This window comes from Choristoneura fumiferana, chromosome 22 (genome assembly GCF_025370935.1).
Source record: "Choristoneura fumiferana chromosome 22, NRCan_CFum_1, whole genome shotgun sequence".
Classification (NCBI taxonomy): domain Eukaryota; kingdom Metazoa; phylum Arthropoda; class Insecta; order Lepidoptera; family Tortricidae; genus Choristoneura; species Choristoneura fumiferana.
The window spans coordinates 5,388,261-5,406,149 of NC_133493.1; the positions used below are offsets into that span (position 1 = coordinate 5,388,261).

The 17,889-nt window shown below is 37.2% G+C and overlaps 2 protein-coding genes across 2 annotated transcripts; one reads left to right on the plus strand and one right to left on the minus strand.

The window, feature by feature from the left end:
- Positions 1 to 3,318: 3,318 nt before the first annotated feature.
- LOC141440136 (uncharacterized) lies at positions 3,319 to 16,901 on the plus strand. The gene is made up of 2 exons (XM_074104603.1): positions 3,319 to 3,516; positions 16,665 to 16,901. Exons 1-2 carry the CDS (start codon positions 3,319 to 3,321, stop codon positions 16,899 to 16,901), a joined length of 435 nt encoding a protein of 144 aa, XP_073960704.1.
- On the minus strand, positions 9,096 to 13,057 carry LOC141440423 (uncharacterized). The gene has a single exon (XM_074104945.1). The coding sequence runs from the start codon at positions 12,497 to 12,499 to the stop codon at positions 11,126 to 11,128; it is 1,374 nt and encodes a 457-aa protein (XP_073961046.1). The 5' UTR covers positions 12,500 to 13,057; the 3' UTR covers positions 9,096 to 11,125.
- Positions 16,902 to 17,889: the final 988 nt, after the last annotated feature.

A 17,889-nucleotide genomic window follows, 5' to 3' on the forward strand; every position in this document is an offset into this window, starting at 1 on the left:
ATGTTCCACATATCTGCTAATTCTGTACGCAGTGTTACCAACGCGGTTCCAAATCACCTAGCGCAAGCTTGGCAAATAGGCTCTATGAACTTAGTGCCAAAGGAACATGTCCACGCTCTAGTTTAATTTAATGTCAATTACCTTGGCATTATAGCTTTTATTTCCTCGTTGTAGTCGTGAAAAACACAATGTTTAGTCTCGGCAAAGTGCAATAGATGAACTCGTATTATCGAAGGCTTCCGTTCGGGTCCGCCTTCAAAGTAACTCTTTCATCTATTGCTTACTTTTCAGCCTCTACAACAATGTTCTATTTCTTTAGAGTAATGTGTCTGGTTGACTGACAGACAACACAATGCCTGTCATTGGATTTGTATCTGGAGACTTGAAATTTTGACAGTCATTTTTGAGCACCATAGCGGTGCGCTAAAAAAAGATTTTGTTGTACGGTAAAATTACCTGAAAAACAAACTATGAGAAGTAATGGTGGACGATCGATGAGAGCGCGAATCAAACATTGTCCTTAAAATAAATAGGTTTCATCGGTTAAACAAAAGGGTAACGTTGGTCTTGTGGTAGATTAACCTTGATACTATTTGAAATTCGATGAAAGGGGACCTTTTAAGTCATTCAAATAGTAAACTGCTTTGACGTGGTTGAACACAGCTTTGTTTTTATATTTTCTTATTTCGGACACAACCCTTTATTTGCGCACCTTGGCTAACTCACTGTTCGCTTCTACGTAGAAGTTTTTCCTTAACTGCATTAGTATGTATTCGTTTTTGGCAGCTTCTTTGTGGTTACGGTAAATAATTCAGATATTTGGTCAAAAATAATGATTAGGTACACCATAATAGTTTTAGAGTTCAGTAACTTCAATAATAATACCTACTTCACTAATCTTTACTGACCTCATATTAGTGTGGTTTAGCTCCATAGTTTTCAGAATTAATTAAATTGTAAATATTTCTCATTTTTATCAGACTTCATAAAAGAAAGAGGTTCCTCTCAATTTTCATTTTTTTATGTTTCTCACCTGAGAACGCCGTCGCGCCGAAATTATGGCCCATGCTAAGGCACCGACTTCAAAGTGGTACAAAATTATTTTCATGTTTTCTATAAGTTTTTTTTAAATATGATTTTACTAGCCGCTAACTAACGAGATTAGCCCGTTTAAATCACATAAAGTTCAACTCAAACGTCTAGGGCATTAACGTTTGCCTCAAAATAAATGGTTCCATTTATCTTGGGGTTCTTGCAAGTTACAAAGCCCCTGATTAGTTGTCCGTGAAAGAAGTAATTGAACATGATACGTGATTGGGTTACGAGTCCGTCTCTATGAAAGTTAATGTATTTTGCTGAGTTAGCGAAAAAACTCTGATATCTGGACAGTAACATCAGCATAAAAAAACATTAGTACTCAAGTTGGATTCCTTAATAATTTTTAGAAAAGTTTGTAATTTTCACTTTCTTGTAAGTATAATCCTTCTGCGATGTTTCATCTCCAAAGACGCAAAAGGTGTAGAAATGTTCTTCAATATTTCCATAAAATAGTCTTAAAATTCCACTTGATTTAGTTTCAATCTTGCCAGCACAAAGATGCTGAATTTCTTGGCGATTCAAGTAACAACCGTTTCTGAAGACCCTCGTTGTAATATCCTTCTCTTTCATTATGACGGCGATATTGAAGTACTTACTGAATGCCGCTTTGTAATAAAAAAACGTAAATAACGAAAGTGGTTTGCGGTTGATGTTAATTCATGAAGCAGAACTTAATCTCTGTTTTTAATAATAAAATAATCGTAATACTTTGAATCTTTACTAATACATAATATCTCCTTCCAGCACTAAATATTACACAAAACTTCTTTATGTTTCGGTTGTTAATTTCAGGTTTCCTATAGCCCCGCTATACTTGGCAAGTGATTGTATAAAAGTTATAATAATTATGTCATGTACTAATTTTTAATGTCTTTTAAAGCCAGTAATGCTTATAAAACAATTCGAATTCTTAACAGTTATTGCAGTGTAGTAAAATAAATAAATGAACGCTATTAGGAGTTACAGTCAATACACACATGTATGTACGAGAAAGTGATTTTTGCTTTTTATTAATCTCGTCCCTGATTGAAAGATGCATAAGAGTGTAAAAATGTTTTTCAACTTTAATACAAAACTAGTCTAAAGATTCTGCTTGATTTAGTTTCAATCTTGTCAGCATTAGATGCTGAATTTATTGGCGATTGTAATTTGTTTTCTATCACAGCTAGAGATTAGAAATAGGATTTTAATAAAACATCTGATGTTTGATAGAGGTGTCCCGCCCAGAATCCCGACTATATCGACTATTTTAGACCTGTCGTGTCCACGTCTGAGGTAAATATAGAATATCGTGAATAGGGTTCATTCTCATAGTCACCTTTGTCATTTTGATCTTTCTTGTCACTACACTGGTTATATTAAATTAACATCTCATAGTGACTTCACAGTGATGATAGTGATTCTTTGATAGTGGTGAGTGTTTAGGTTAGCTTTTAGAGATAAGCCTTTGTACTTTTTTCGTTTTGTTGTTTTCTTTTTGTATTATTTTGTGTTTTATGTACAATAAAGTATTTACATACATACATACTTCATTAAAGATACCTAAGTAGTTGTAATATGGAAAATATAACAAAGTATGAAGTAATTGGCCCGATGAATAACATGTTTGCAGATTGTGAACACCTAGCCTCAAATTGAACTTCGACAAGGTATAATCCTAATCCTGGTTAAAGTCTACCCTCTAGTCTAGAAGTAACAGACCAACATAGCATCTATTCTGTATTTGATATCAGTAAACCTTGACGTAACAAATAGAGACATACAAGTAATATTATAAGTATATCTGAAATGTTTAAAACATTTACAATTCAAATCTTTCAACAATTGACAACTTTACAAGATTGTTATAAAATGTACCTACCTAAGGTCGTATTGTCTAACGTTTCTGGCGCCCGCGATCGGAATCAAATGACAGATTTCGCATAAAAACACTGTCATTTGATTGGGATCGCTAGCGTCAGAAACGTCTAATTAATAACGTCACTGAATATTATATTACGTATGTTTAAACGACTAATATACTTACTTAAATATAATGTATTTCTTCAATTATTAATTTTAAACTTTGTATATTTTGGCATGTTTTCTCCGATCTATCACAACTTAACTTGAACTACACATACACACACATTTTACATTGTAATTCTAATAAATTATTTTATTCTTTTAACAAAAAAAAAAAAACTTGAACTTAATCACCTTTTCCTTGTCAACAGAATCATGAAGGCAACATTCACCCTCCTCTGCATCTACTTCTACGCGCTACTGTCCAGCGGCAGGACCTCCAGTGACGATGATAGGCGCTGGCTCTCCTCACTCATTGAGCTTGTGGAGCTGGACTATGAAGACCACTGCGAGCAGAGAGCTACGGCCACTTGGAGTGAGCTCACGGGGTCAAGCAAAGGACTGTCATTGAAGGTAAGAAATGCGCTTTGACAGTTCTGCAAAATTATTCTTTAGATGAAAGACGTCCACTGATAGGCATAGATAGGTGTTACGCCGCCCGCAACCATCGGACTCCTTCGAGCTTTATCAAGTCATCAGTCATGAGGCAATATCCCTGAATGCGCCATCTATCCCACACAACTCCGAACTAGTAGAAAAGCCAATAGTTCTCTCGGTCGACGAGACCTCTATTAGCTAGGTTGAAAGTAGACAGTGCAATTATTAAAAATAAACTCCTGTACTGTCCTACATAGAGAGTCTAATACAAAAACATCATTGGATTAAAGCTACTGAATTTAATATGAGAGGGTGTGTGCCTTTGTGGATGAATGCTACAGGTATTTATATACATTAAGGAGATTTGTCTATCCGACAGATACTCTATCGAACCTCCCAATTCATACCGGAATTAGGTAAGATTATAGTGGGATAAGATAGGAATGAATGGCTTCATCCCTTAAGACAAGGCAGGAAAATTGCGTTGTTAATTTTCTGAAAATACTAGTAGTTATTTACTGAGTCGGTATTTAATATCCATTTCAAATTTTGCAAGAATTCCTTATAGTAAAATTTGGTTTTATTTCTGTTTTTATTTGTGGAGAGCCTTGGGGGAGGCCTTTTTCCAGCAGTGGAGGTCTTTCGTAGAGGTGAGACGTACTAGGCAAAACGCGGACTGAGTCTTGCGAATACGCGTCCACAAAAAGACTAGATCCAAAGACTAGGTCCACGAGTATCTACGAATACTTAACTCAATTGACTCATTGCGTAAACAAAATGATTCCCGTAAATGCGCTCCCGTGATTGCGTATACACCCGTACCAGTTTAGTTTTACCAGTATGCACACTCTCATCTATGGTTTTAGTATTTTTACGAATATCGAACTACCGAATTCCTCGTCACAGTCAGTCTTCACACTTCATATTGTTTTAATTTTAACTTATATTAAATAGCGGGTTACCTAATGATTCGCCGACTATTTTTAGGCAGATTATTGATTGGCAGACAACGTTTCGCCGAGTAACGGTACACCGATGAATTTGTATGCAGATGTATTATTTCGCCGAGTAACGTTTCGTAACTCAACCTTTAGCAGACTATTTACTTGGCATATGAGTCAGTAAGCCGAACAACTATTCACAGACATTCGTTTAGCCTATTAATCACTACACATTTTCACATTTGGTCGAACACCTTTCGCTTTTGTAACGTTTGAACTATTATTCAGTGCGCATATCAACTTTTCGCATCTTTTCGTTTCGCATGGGGAATGGCATTCAATACCGCGAATATGTGTGGATTACACTATGGCCTCATTGGCATTTTTACACGCCGGGCGTGCTGACCGCGCATTCTTTATGATTTTCTTATGTTCCCTCACAAATTTTAAACATATAACGCAAGTAATAATTTGACCATCATTTGTATTTATTTTATATTGGAGTCTAAACAAACCAAGTCGCGATGCTAGCAATTCGGTTCTGGCACTTCGCCGGCCGCTGCGCGGCACGCTCGCTTCGCTCGCTCGGCTCGTGCATTGTTGGTCGAAATTCTACCTAAACACTCCTCCTCGCTAACGCTCGTCGTCGCACCTAACTACATTTTGATAACAGCTAGTATATAATAGTCAACTCAGTAAAATCCTACCTGTCGTTTGGCCGTTTCTACGCTACCACAAAAATCAATACAATATAGTATAAGCAATAGCTTAACAATTATTGAATGCCATGTGATAACTCTGCTTATCGTGTCTCGACGAACAGTTAAATCGACTGAACATTAAATCTACTTATCAATATGAATGCCATGTGATAACTCTGCTTATCGTGTTTCGACGAACAGTTGTTCGGTTAAATGAAACAATTACAAAACAAACAATCTACTAAACGTAAATCTGCTTATCGCTATTCTTCCTACTGAGTACTCGGCGAAACGAATAATAGGCGTAACGAAATTATACCAAACGTTGCTCGGCGAAAAGAAAAATCTGCCAATAGTTGTCTGCGAAACGAAAATCTGCGTAATTAAACTCCGCGAAACAACAGGTCACCTTAATACCGACTAAAAACTTCCCTTCATACTTTATACAGGCTTAGGACTGTCAGTAATTTTTATAAATTTTTCAATTAAAATGTGTACATAAATGCTTGTTTTCAAGTTGGCGGAACGTTGTCAGCCGCCGTACTCCTCGTACGCTAAAAGAATCGCGGGCGGAACGCGTACTCATGCGTCTAAGCCAAAACTATTTCAAAAACCTATTCCAGTAAATACGTCTCACCTCTAGTTCTTTCGGCTGAAATGATGATGCCAAAATTGTTTGACATTACAATGGTCTAAAATCAAACTAAATTGTTCGTGTGCACTGCTTTATATAAAACCATGAAGTAAAGCGATTTGATCAACTCCATTATGAAAATTTATAATTATAAGATCTGTTAATAATATAACAGTTGTTGTATGAGCGCAAACTTATCCGCTGCAGATAGTGCCAAATACACTGTGGCGTTTAGCGTCACCGGTAGATAGTTTAGAAAGAAAACAATGTACTTCCTTATAAAATTTAATGAAAAGTAAATATACAATTTTTAAATTTAGGGTAGGTCCAAAAAAATATATAAAAAGGAGAAAGAAAACCGACTAGGTCGTGGGAAGCTAAACCGAACTGAGCACACCGGAATAAAAACGAATCCTTGTTAGGGGTCACTTCCCTGCACTGCGTAGGCCCTCAGCGGCCGATATCCGGATATCCGGAATCCGGGTGTGAGATGCAGGTTCGACCCGAGAAGCGCCGGGTGAAGCCAACTGGTGTTGTAGAAGCAGCCGACGAGCCCCAGACTAGGTCCCTGGAATTTCCGGATTGGCCATCTCAAGAAAAGTCCAGTTTTAGTATAGTGACTGCGACATCAGAGTTTTTATCAGACCCGATGAAGGTATTTACGTAGCCAGGTTAAGCGAACCCCCAAAGCACTAAAATGGTGATCAATGATGTGGCAGTCACTAATACAAAATAAAAATAAAATTTACATTCTTGAATTGACTAATAGGGAGAATACAATGATGTTTTTTTTTATGACAATAAACCAATGAAACTGTAATGTTGCATGATAGGTATTACAAAAGCATTAAGAATTAATGAATTACGATTATGAGCCTATGATTATGATTGTATTAAAAGATTTAGTGCAAAAAGCGGAAGCGATTATACTTTATTTTTTCCAAAGCGGGTAGATGAAAGTTTCTAGAACGCCTCTAATTCACTACATTTTATCTCCTATAATTACAATTAGACAATCTAAATGCAGTGCAATGAGCGGACTAATTAATTATGAATATCAAATGCATAGATGATTTAATTATCTATGGACTAAGAACTAGCGAGCTTAATCTAAGTATTAAATGTTCACAACACTCACCCGTTCCGGGGAAAACAGGCACTTAATTTAGAATGGAAAAAATCGTAGCTTGCAGGACACAATTGAATATAATATTAAATTAATATTTTTTTTCGAAATACTTTAATGTTTAATTTCGAAGTCAATTGACCTTCCGCTGTTAGAATCGTTCGCGTTGTGTGTCCACCGTCTCGCATTCACTCGCCGGCCCGGGCGCAGCGATGCGGGCGTGTGACGTAGTCCTTTGTATTCTCGACCAGTTTTATCTAATACTACGCGCGAATATTATTGTCTGTTGTCTGTTTGTACATTAAATTATTATTAAGATTGTGTTTTATTTTAAGTGTCGTTTGTGTGAGTGTATGTGATTTAAATAATATAGTGTGTATTTAGTATAATCTTTATTTTCAATGTTTTAAATTTTAGTATTTAAGTTATTTTTTTAGGTTTTTATAACAGGTTGTAGGCAAAACCGCTACATACCCCCTTTTTTAGGTTAGGATTTTTAGTAGGAAAATCCGCTATCTGCTGCATAATAGATTATCCCCTTCTAACTTTCAGGCTTCCATCTAGGCATACTTTCACCGTACATTCATCACGCAATTAAATAAGCAATAAACACTAAACGTGTTTCTGCATCCTATCAAACTGAGTACTACATATAATTAAATGTAAAAATACTCTCGAAAATCTATTATTGGATTTTAATTAAGTTTTGTAATTATTCCCGTGTATAATATGTGAAAGCTGTCATTTCCTTAAAATATAATCTTTGTAGAAGATTGGTATTCCATCTGGTGTATGAAAAAATAAAAATAAACTTCACGATCCGGTAGGGGACCGTAAAATAAATAATGTTCAATAGAAAATAGTAATAATAAAGAATGCGACAGTAACGATTTTAGGTGTTTTCATGGGATATTACATAAAAAGACTTACAGATACAGGACTTAGTGATTTTATGAATTAGATCAGTCTTTGTAGTTAATGATTTTAAAATCTTTGACGTGCCAATCGCCAATATTGTTGCCTTGCATATCCTCAAGTTCATAGACTAGGTTAGATTTTCTGGTAACTATTTTACATTTTATGAACTTGGGGGCAAGTTTTTTTGTGAATTTCTTATTTTTATCGCTCTGGTAAAATGTTTTTTTCCATATTGTGTCACCCACTTTGAATTCAACATTTTTCCTGCGTAGATTATAGTGACCACTATTTTTAGAATGAGCCTTAAGTAAACATGATTGTACCCTATCATACACTTTTCTCAGGTTACCTAAGTTTTCCGCATACTCGTCCCTAGGTGTAAAAATTATGTCATTACTTGCGTCTGCATCGATGTAGTGGGAGCCACAGCTTACCAACTCGCGGCCGTGCACGAGAAATGCCGGTGTGTAGCCGGTAACCTCATTGACCGACGTGTTTACGGCAAACTGGATTTTGGGGATATTAAGGTCCCAGGATCTATGGTCATTCTCTATATATGTGGCTACGGCTGTTAAAATAGTCCTATTGTAGCGCTCGACGCTGTTGACTTGGGGCGTATACTTAGGCGTGTAATGGACGCTAGGTATGTTATATTTAGCATATAATTCCTTCAAGATGTTGCTAACGAATTGCCTTCCGTTATCCATTAGAACGGTGCTGGGAATGCCATGGACCAAGAATACGTTGTCCTCGAGTATTCTAGCTAATATCTCTGAGGTTGCACGACGAATGGGGAACAGTAGGCAATATTTCGAAAAACAACACGTCACGACGAATATGAAGGTATTCTGTTTTCTAGAAGGGGGCAGAGGACCTACAAGGTCCATGCTCAACATTTGAAATGGTCGAGAGCAAGCTTTAGGACGACCCATGACACCAAGAGTAGCATGATTAGAGTATTTGTGGGCAATACAAGTGTCACAGCTTGTTACGAAGTTGGAGACGTCACGGTGCATATCGGGCCAGAAATATTTTAAGGAGAGACGTTTATACGTTTTGAAGATTCCAAAGTGTCCCGAAGTGGGGTCAGAATGATTTTTAGAAATAAAATCTGATCTAAGCTCGACAGGGATCACCTCTTTCCACTCGAACTCTCTTGTTAGAGGATTTAATGATTTTATGTATCTAAAGAGCTTGCCGTTAGATGTTTTATAGTTAAGAAATGAGGTAGGATTATTTTGACAGCCGTTAGTGGTATAAACCATGCTGAGTCCAGTTGAACCCTGATCAATTGCAGCTATAGGTACAGAACGAGACAGACTATCAGGGACGATATTCTCGGTGCCACGGCGATGCCTGATCTCAAAATTAAATGAAGACATGCGAACACCCCATCGAGCCAGACGACCTGTGGGATTATTTAAATTTAGAAACCACTTTAGGGACGAGTGATCGGTGTATACGGTAAATGTTTGGCCGTTTTCCAAATAGCACCTCCAGTGTTCTATTGCCGTGAGTACTGCCAATGCCTCTCGCTCAGTAGCGCTATAATTGCGTTCCTTGCCTGTTATTGACTTGCTCATGTAGGCTATAACCTTCTCCTCACCACCAATAACCTGTGTCAGAACAGCGCCAACCCCAAAATCACTTGCGTCTGTGTGGACTTGAAATGGTTGCGAGTAGTCAGGACATGACAGAACAGGTGAAGATATCAAAGCTTCCTTAAGACTACGAAACGCATTGTCAGCATCGGGGGACCATGAAAAGGGGGGTGAAGTTTTAGCTTGCGAAGTTAATTTGTTCAAAGGTGATGCTATAGAGCTAAAATTTGGAATGAATCGTCGATACCACGAGGCTGTTCCTATAAATCGTCGCACTTCCTTGCGATTGGTAGGAGTGGGATAGTTTACTATTGCTTCAACCTTTTCGGGATCTGGCTGTAGGCCGTTAGTATCCACAATGTATCCCAGATATTTTAGCCTAGTCCTAAAAAATTGGCATTTTTCGTAGCTAACAGTGAGGTTTGCCATTTGTAGTCTCTTGAGCACGCGAACCAACAAAGAAATATGCTGTTCAAAAGTGGGAGACACAATGACGATGTCATCGATGTAAACAAACACCTTATGCTCGAACTCTGGGCCATAAAACAGCATATCAACTAGTCTTTGTTGGGTTGCTGGAGCATTAGTAAGGCCAAAAGGCATAGAAGTAAATTGATATGTGCCTCTAGATGGGACATAAAATGCGGTTTTACATCGGTCTTCTTGTCTGATAGGGATTTGCCAAAAGCTCTTTGAGAGATCCAAGCTAGACAGATATTTAGCGTCCCGTAAATTGTCAAGTATCTCTGAGATGTAAGGAATACTGTAAGCGTCTTTTACAGTAACACTGTTTAGCTTACGGCTGTCTAAACAAAACCTTAGTTCGCCGTTCTTTTTAGGTGTAAGTAATACTGGTGATGACCAAGGACTCTCGCAAGGCTCTACTACATTTTCTCGGAGCATCTCGTCCAGTTGTTCTGCTAAAACCCTTTGTTTTTCTGGGGACATTCTGTAATATCTTTGACGAATGGGAGAAGCATCACCAGTGTCAATAGAGTGAGTAATAAGAGACGTGCGACCAAGGCCACGCTCTTCATAGGAAATTTCACGGAATTGTTTAATTATGTGATCAGCTGTAATTTTTTGTTCAGTATTTAGATGGTTATAATCACAGATGTGAGTAGGAGTAGGAGAATCTATAGATAGGGTATTTACAATCTCTTTATCCTTCGCGATCATAACCGCATCTAAATGTTTAGGGAACAAGTTAAAAAGCCTCCAGAAATCCATCCCTAAGATTAGTGAGTTTTGGATTTCTGGTACTACATAGACTTTTAGGATGTGTATTTCGTCTAAGAAGGAGATAGGCAAATTTATCATGCCTAGACTTGTAAGTTTTTGTCCACCTGCTGCGACAAAATTTGAATTTTCTGTGTTAGAAATTGTAAAACCAGAATCTAGGATGCGCTTGTGATAGTTATTACCCATTATTGTGACACTAGACCCTGTATCTAATAAACCATTTATGATATTATTATTAATTTTAACTGCGACGTAAGGTCTACTATTTAAGTCTTCAGATTTCTTATGTGAATCTCGGATTGAAGTGACAGAATAGCATGAAAAAAATTTTGATAAAAAATTAAGCCAAGATTTCCAGTCTGTTGCAACAAAATTGTTACAGGATATATTTTTAGCTATAACTTCACTGCAATCCGTGGTACTTAGTTTTTTTTAGTATTAATTTTAGGATTACAAACTGTACAATCCGGGTAGCGGATACCTTTCTGGCCACATTTAAAACAGATAGGGTAATGAGGTTGCCTGCATTCTTTGAGAGAATGTGAATCTGATCGACACCTCGGACAATATTTATGCATTGTTTGAACGTAGTTTAATGAATGTGGCTTGATTGGTACGGCGTTAGTAGGATTTACTTTTTGTTGAAAATCTTTATTGTTGTTGTAGTTTTTATTAGAGTAATTTGATTGTTTGTTCTGGGTATTGTAATTTGTATATGTTTCATTTCTATTGTTATAGTTTTTATTATTATTATTAAAGTGGTTACCAAATCTTTGTTGCTTAGTATACGCAAAGTCAGGTGCTAGAGTCTCTGAAGTTACCCTTGGAGGTTCACGAAATAGGGATAAACGTGACTGTATGCTCTCATAATTGCAACAAATTGTTTTTAATGAATTAAGGTCTCTAATTTCGGAAGAGGCAGCCAAGGTGCTTGCGTAGCATGGTCTGATGTTGTGTAGAATTATTTCTAGTTTGTCGTCTTCAGACAGGGGTTTAGACAATCTCGAAAACATACCATGCATTATAGATAAATATACAGTTATGTTCTCGAGTTCGCCCTGCGCTCGAGATCTTATTTCAGCCAAAAGACGGTAGTCGTAGTCCTTTTGTCTGAAGTCTTGTTTTAAAAGAGTCACAACATCATCCCAAGTATTAACCCTCTCCTTGATGCAACGAAACCAGTGAAGCGCGTCATCCGTGAAAATTTCGTAGCCGAACTTCAGCAGACGATCTTTTGGAATATTCCTTGCTTCTACGAATTCGTCAACTTTTTGTATGAATGAAAGTACGCAAGATTTTCCTGAAAACCTTAGTCTGGCTAAATCGGAAGTAAGGTTGCGGTCGCAGGTTATAGGGTTGTTTGTGACATTAGGTTCCGGTTCAGAACTTGACCCCGTGCTATAATTTGGTCTTAGTGCCGAAAGTTCTCTATAAATGGTAGTGAAAGAATTACAGTTTGCTTTATGCTGGGCAGCCAGCTCACTTCCAATATTAGAAATTCTACTGTTCCTATGGTAAATGTGGTGAAGTAGGTTTTCAGTGCGCAAGAACATATTTTTATCGAATTTGTATTTTAGGGACGTTATCATTGTTTGAGACTTCTGCAAACTATCCTTAACAGCAATAAGGTCAATTGAAGGATCTAAATGTGATTCTAGTATATCTTCCGAAGGTATATTCAATTTAACTATCTGACTCCGAAGTTCCTGTACGGAACCAGTTGTACCGCCTCGAAGAAGGACTTCATATTCAAGTTCAGCCTTTTGTAGCGACAGAGGTTTGATTGGATACGACATGTTGTAAGATAAAAAATATACTCTGAATCAGGTGAATGTTGTGATTACAATGATTGGTAAAGCAGTTAAATGATGTTGTTTAGCACGTAGTATAAAAAGCTAGATTAAAACGGTTATTTAAATACTGTAGGTAGATGTAGTATTTAAATTTAAAAAAAAAAAGAAGAATTTATTTAGGCAAAGAAAAATATTTATATCTATATCCACGTACTTGACAACTGCGGAAAATCAGCCTTAACACTAATTTACACACAACAAAATAAAAAGCAAGTTGTTAACAATTAGCCAACACCAAAGAAAAACCAAAAATACCAAGAACTCGTTTCAGTAATGCTCAGCTCGATAAACTACCTAAAGGCGGGCGCCATTGTGGCGTTTAGCGTCACCGGTAGATAGTTTAGAAAGAAAACAATGTACTTCCTTATAAAATTTAATGAAAAGTAAATATACAATTTTTAAATTTAGGGTAGGTCCAAAAAATATATAAAAAAAGGAGAAAGAAAACCGACTAGGTCGTGGGAAGCTAAACCGAACTGAGCACACCGGAATAAAAACGAATCCTTGTTAGGGTCACTCCCTGCACTGCGTAGGCCCTCAGCGGCCGATATCCGGATATCCGGAATCCGGGTGTGAGATGCAGGTTCGACCCGAGAAGCGCCGGGTGAAGCCAACTGGTGTTGTAGAAGCAGCCGACGAGCCCCAGACTAGGTCCCTGGAATTTCCGGATTGGCCATCTCAAGAAAAGTCCAGTTTTAGTATAGTGACTGCGACATCAGAGTTTTTATCAGACCCGATGAAGGTATTTACGTAGCCAGGTTAAGCGAAACCCCCAAAGCACTAAAATGGTGATCAATGATGTGGCAGTCACTAATACAAAATAATAAAATTTAATTCCAGAATTGACTAATAGGGAGAATACAATGATGTTTTTTTTTTATGACAATAAACCAATGAACTGTAATGTTGCATGTTAGGTATTACAAAAGCATTAAGAATTAATGAATTACGATTATGAGCCCATGATTATGATTTTATTAAAGATTTAATGCAAAAAGCGGAAGCGATTATATACTTATTTTTCCAAAGCGGGTAGATGAAAGTTTCTAGAACGCCTCTAATTCACTACATTTTATCTCCTATAATTACAATTAGACAATCTAAATGCAGTGCAATGAGCGGACTAATTAATTATGAATATCAAATGCATAGATGATTTAATTATCTATGGACTAAGAACTAGCGAGCTTAATCTAAGTATTAAATGTTCACAACACTCACCCGTTCCGGGGAAAACAGGCACTTAATTTAGAATGGAAAAAATCGTAGCTTGCAGGACACAATTGAATATAATATTAAATTAATATTTTTTTTTCGAAATACTTTAATGTTTAATTTCGAAGTCAATTGACCTTCCGCTGTTAGAATCGTTCGCGTTGTGTGTCCACCGTCTCGCATTCACTCGCCGGCCCGGGCGCAGCGATGCGGGCGTGTGACGTAGTCCTTTGTATTCTCGACCAGTTTTATCTAATACTACGCGCGAATATTATTGTCTGTTGTCTGTTTGTACATTAAATTATTATTAAGGTTGTGTTTTATTTTAAGTGTCGTTTGTGTGAGTGTATGTGATTTAAATAATATAGTGTGTATTTAGTATAATCTTTATTTTCAATGTTTTAAATTTTAGTATTAAGTTATTTTTAGGTTTTTATAACAGGTTGTAGGCAAAACGCTACAACACAGTGGATGTTCAGAACACTGAATTAAAATGTTACGATTTATATACGTCGGCGGGCAATTGTAAAATCCGCCAGATCACGGAATTCCTAGGCATATCGTGAAATGGCACCATTTCATGAATTGCCTAAAATTTGGGCAGGCATATCACGACGTGCCTGAAAAACAATACGGTAGATCGATTAGAGCAACGCATTCGTCGATATTCCTAGCTCTATACCGGGCACATCGATATACTGGATAAAACCATAAAGTCGTTTCTGTGAAATTGCATACGTTTTTATAATAAAATTCCAAAAAATAATACAAATGAAACGGATACAAAATTCAGATCTATTGTCAAGAAGACATTAATATCTAAGGCGTATTATAAAGTTAATGGTTATATCATGGACAGGGATATGTGGTAATAATTCCGATCCGCATTAGCGATCCCTTCAAATAGATAGCAAACCTACTGTGTTAAAAATAAAGTTGTGTTAAATACTTGTGATGTATAAATATCATATAATAATATTGTTATGCTGTTTAAAAAAATATACCTTCAAAGTCAAAGTCAAAATAAGTGCTTGTTATAGCCTAAATTGTAACAAACTTAATAGTAAATTCAATGTATGCCATCCTAGAACCAACTGACGTCGCCTGTCATACTACAAATATCAAACATTTTGCTTTACATTGCTTCTTCTAATAAACTTTAAAGTGTAATAAAATAAAAAAAAACGAATTATTTTACAAGTCGCTGAACTAATGTTGTTCAGTTTGATGAGTATCATCTATATTTTAATTATTTGCCCGTGTTACAGGCCACACCCGGTATTTTGTTTATGAACGGGCCATTTCTTGGGTTTATTTGGCACCTAGATCATTCCGTTAAGTTTTCGTAAAGTCTAAAATCAAACGTTTAAAAAAAACCTCTATATTCAGGGTGACTTGCTGCTAATCTTTTCTAATGCGCTGCAGGTAGTACTCGTAAAAACCCATTTGTGGCTTATTTTGCAGAATTGACGTTTTGATTTTGAGAGTAAAGTAGGAATAAAACTCAAACTCTTTATCGCGTTAAGGGGCTATTTTACCACCCATTGATTAATTTTATTTGACGGATAAATGTGATGCCGTCTCCGTCTATTCGAACAAAACAAACAGAGACGGTTTTTGTCGGCATAGTTTTCATATATATCCGAGAAAAATTACAGCTTTCTAGCATTGATAGTCCCTGAGCAAAGCCGCGGACGGACGGACAGACAGTCAGACAGACAGACATGGCGAAACTATAAGGGTTCCGTTTTTGCCTTTTGCATTTTGGCTACGGAACCCTAAAAAGTATAAGTAACAAAGTAAAGTGAATGATATACCTAGTACAGTCGAATGCAAAAATATATACCTATACAGCCAAGCGTCAAAATATTTATGCATCGATCTTATATGTCGTGTAGTATCATAAAGGAACAGAATTGATAAAATACCATTAGATAGTTGAATGACCTAACAGAAATATCTCTACAATTTAGAAACATTTTACCGAGTGTTTATTTTCAGCTTCTGGGCACTAATTTTCAATTAAAATCAATCTTCCCTAAGATAAACATAATTTAAGTCGGACAAACGAATTTCGGAAGTTTCCGTAGTCTGTATCACTTTAGGTTGTCGCAGTTAACGTTTATTTTACAGATAACGGAATAGACCTTTGAATTAAACATAACTTTAATTTGGAAAGAATTAAGTACTAGACTTTCTGTGCAATGAAGATGAAAAATACCAAAGGTTATGTTAGATTTATTTTGGGTAAAATATCCCGACTTGATTTATAGCATGTAAGATAATTATTATACATTTCTAGAGAGAAAAAAAGTTGCGTTTTACTGATTTTAAGTATTACTAGCTTATTTTGGTTGGCACAAACCTAGTCCTGACAATAACGTACACAGCAAAAAATAATAATCCAATTCAGTGCCGTCATTCGCAAGTTATGAGCGTACATACATTTCGGCAATCCATTTTTATTTATATATGTCGGCGGCCGATCGTAAATTCCGCCAGATCACGAAATTCCTAGGCAAATCGTGAAATGGCGCCATTTCATGAATTGGCTAAGGGACATCCGTCATATCGATCAGTTTAGGCAAATCATGCAATTCCTAGGCATACAATGAAACGGCGCCATTTCATGATTTGGCCAGTTTAGGCAGATCATGAAATTCCTAGGCATATCATCAAAAACTACAGTCGACAAACCCTTTAAGAGATCTATTAGACTACCAGTCAACAGCAACACTCAAAAGAGTGGTTGAGAAATGTTGCTTAGTAAAGTTTCCGATTACCTCGTGGAGTTTCTTGCCGGATTCTTCTCAACAAAAGTTTTTCCGAACCGGTGGTAATTTTTTACTAAATTAAATAAAGATAAGTAACTTAACTTACATTACTTTGACAGCTGGACCGCGACAAAACCTTCGGCATCTTTGCGCGCGGGCAGACGACAGAGGTGCGCGTGGCACTGAACGCGCATGCGCTCAACTCCAATCACGCGCAACACGAAGTGCTCCGGCGCAAAGTGAAGTTGCTCCTCCAGCCAGGAGACATGCTGCTGGACGTGGAACAGTGGATCCGGGTGAGACATTTGTCAATTTTTCAATTTACAATCGCGTACGAGTCGCGAGACGAGGCGTGAGGCGAGGTACGAGGTGAGAGTGTGACCAGACGCGCGCGCCTCGCCTCGCGCCTCACAGGGCACGGATCAAAGGACCTCGCGACTTACGTTAGCTTGGTGTTTACATTCGCGCTCTCGCTTCATTCGAGTTGGAACCTTGTTCTGCGCAGGTTGTAAGCTCAATGACAACTGAACTCGCCACGAGAGTGTACTTAGGTCATTTACCATCGATCACGCGAGCCGCGAGAGTGTAAATCTCGCATTAGAAATCGGTGACACACTTATTCTGGCCTCAGTTCAGTTCATCATTCTAGTAAGAATGACGAGAAAATTGTGTTGTGCCTAACCTTCACGAACTGATGGAAGTACTATTACTTATTCTGTGCTGATGGACTAAAGGTCCGAACTGATGCATTAAGTTTATATTCAATGACATAAAACCAGAAATATGTACTGAACTGACGACAGAATGAGCGTGTTACTTGGTGTTACCGATGTCCTAGCAAATGAGGGTTTATTTTCTTGAGAAGCGAAATATCGCTAGATGGCGATAGTGTCGAGAGGTTCGTTTGACGTTACAGTCTTCCTTGCAATGAGGGCTACCGTTTTTGCGCTCACCAGTTGGCGCCACTGTAGACAAAGGTCCTGCTTGAAGTATATAGTGGTTAGTTTGTAATTACGGACGTGAAAACAAAATTTACATTTAAATCATATTTAATAAGATTGCTTTTTTGGAATCTTTTTGTATTTTTTATTTCAATTCCAAATTTTGGAATTTTGGTCTTATGTTTCTGGTTTTTCTGTGCATCTATATTTCAGTTTGTATTTTCAATTCATATTTAATACCTTAAACCGTACCATAAAAGTATGGAGCATGGTTGCGTAGTTCCGTTTTGTTCGGAAAAAAGAGAGGACAAAGGTTTCCGAAAGGCAAAACTGTCTCAAAACACAGACATTCATTGCCCCGCATATTTGCCATAATGAATTTCAGGGATTGCAAAATATTCTA

What these genes read in the sequence shown, in the direction of transcription:
- LOC141440136 (XM_074104603.1), top strand. Translation starts at nt 3,319, where the DNA reads ATGAAGGCAACATTCACCCTCCTCTGCATCTACTTCTACGCGCTACTG. An exon ending in GCAAAGGACTGTCATTGAAG is followed by an intron (nt 3,517 to 16,664) that starts GTAAGAAATGCG and finishes TTACTTTGACAG; the next exon opens with CTGGACCGCGACAAAACCTT.
- LOC141440423 (XM_074104945.1), bottom strand. Translation starts at nt 12,499, where the DNA reads ATGTCGTATCCAATCAAACCTCTGTCGCTACAAAAGGCTGAACTTGAA.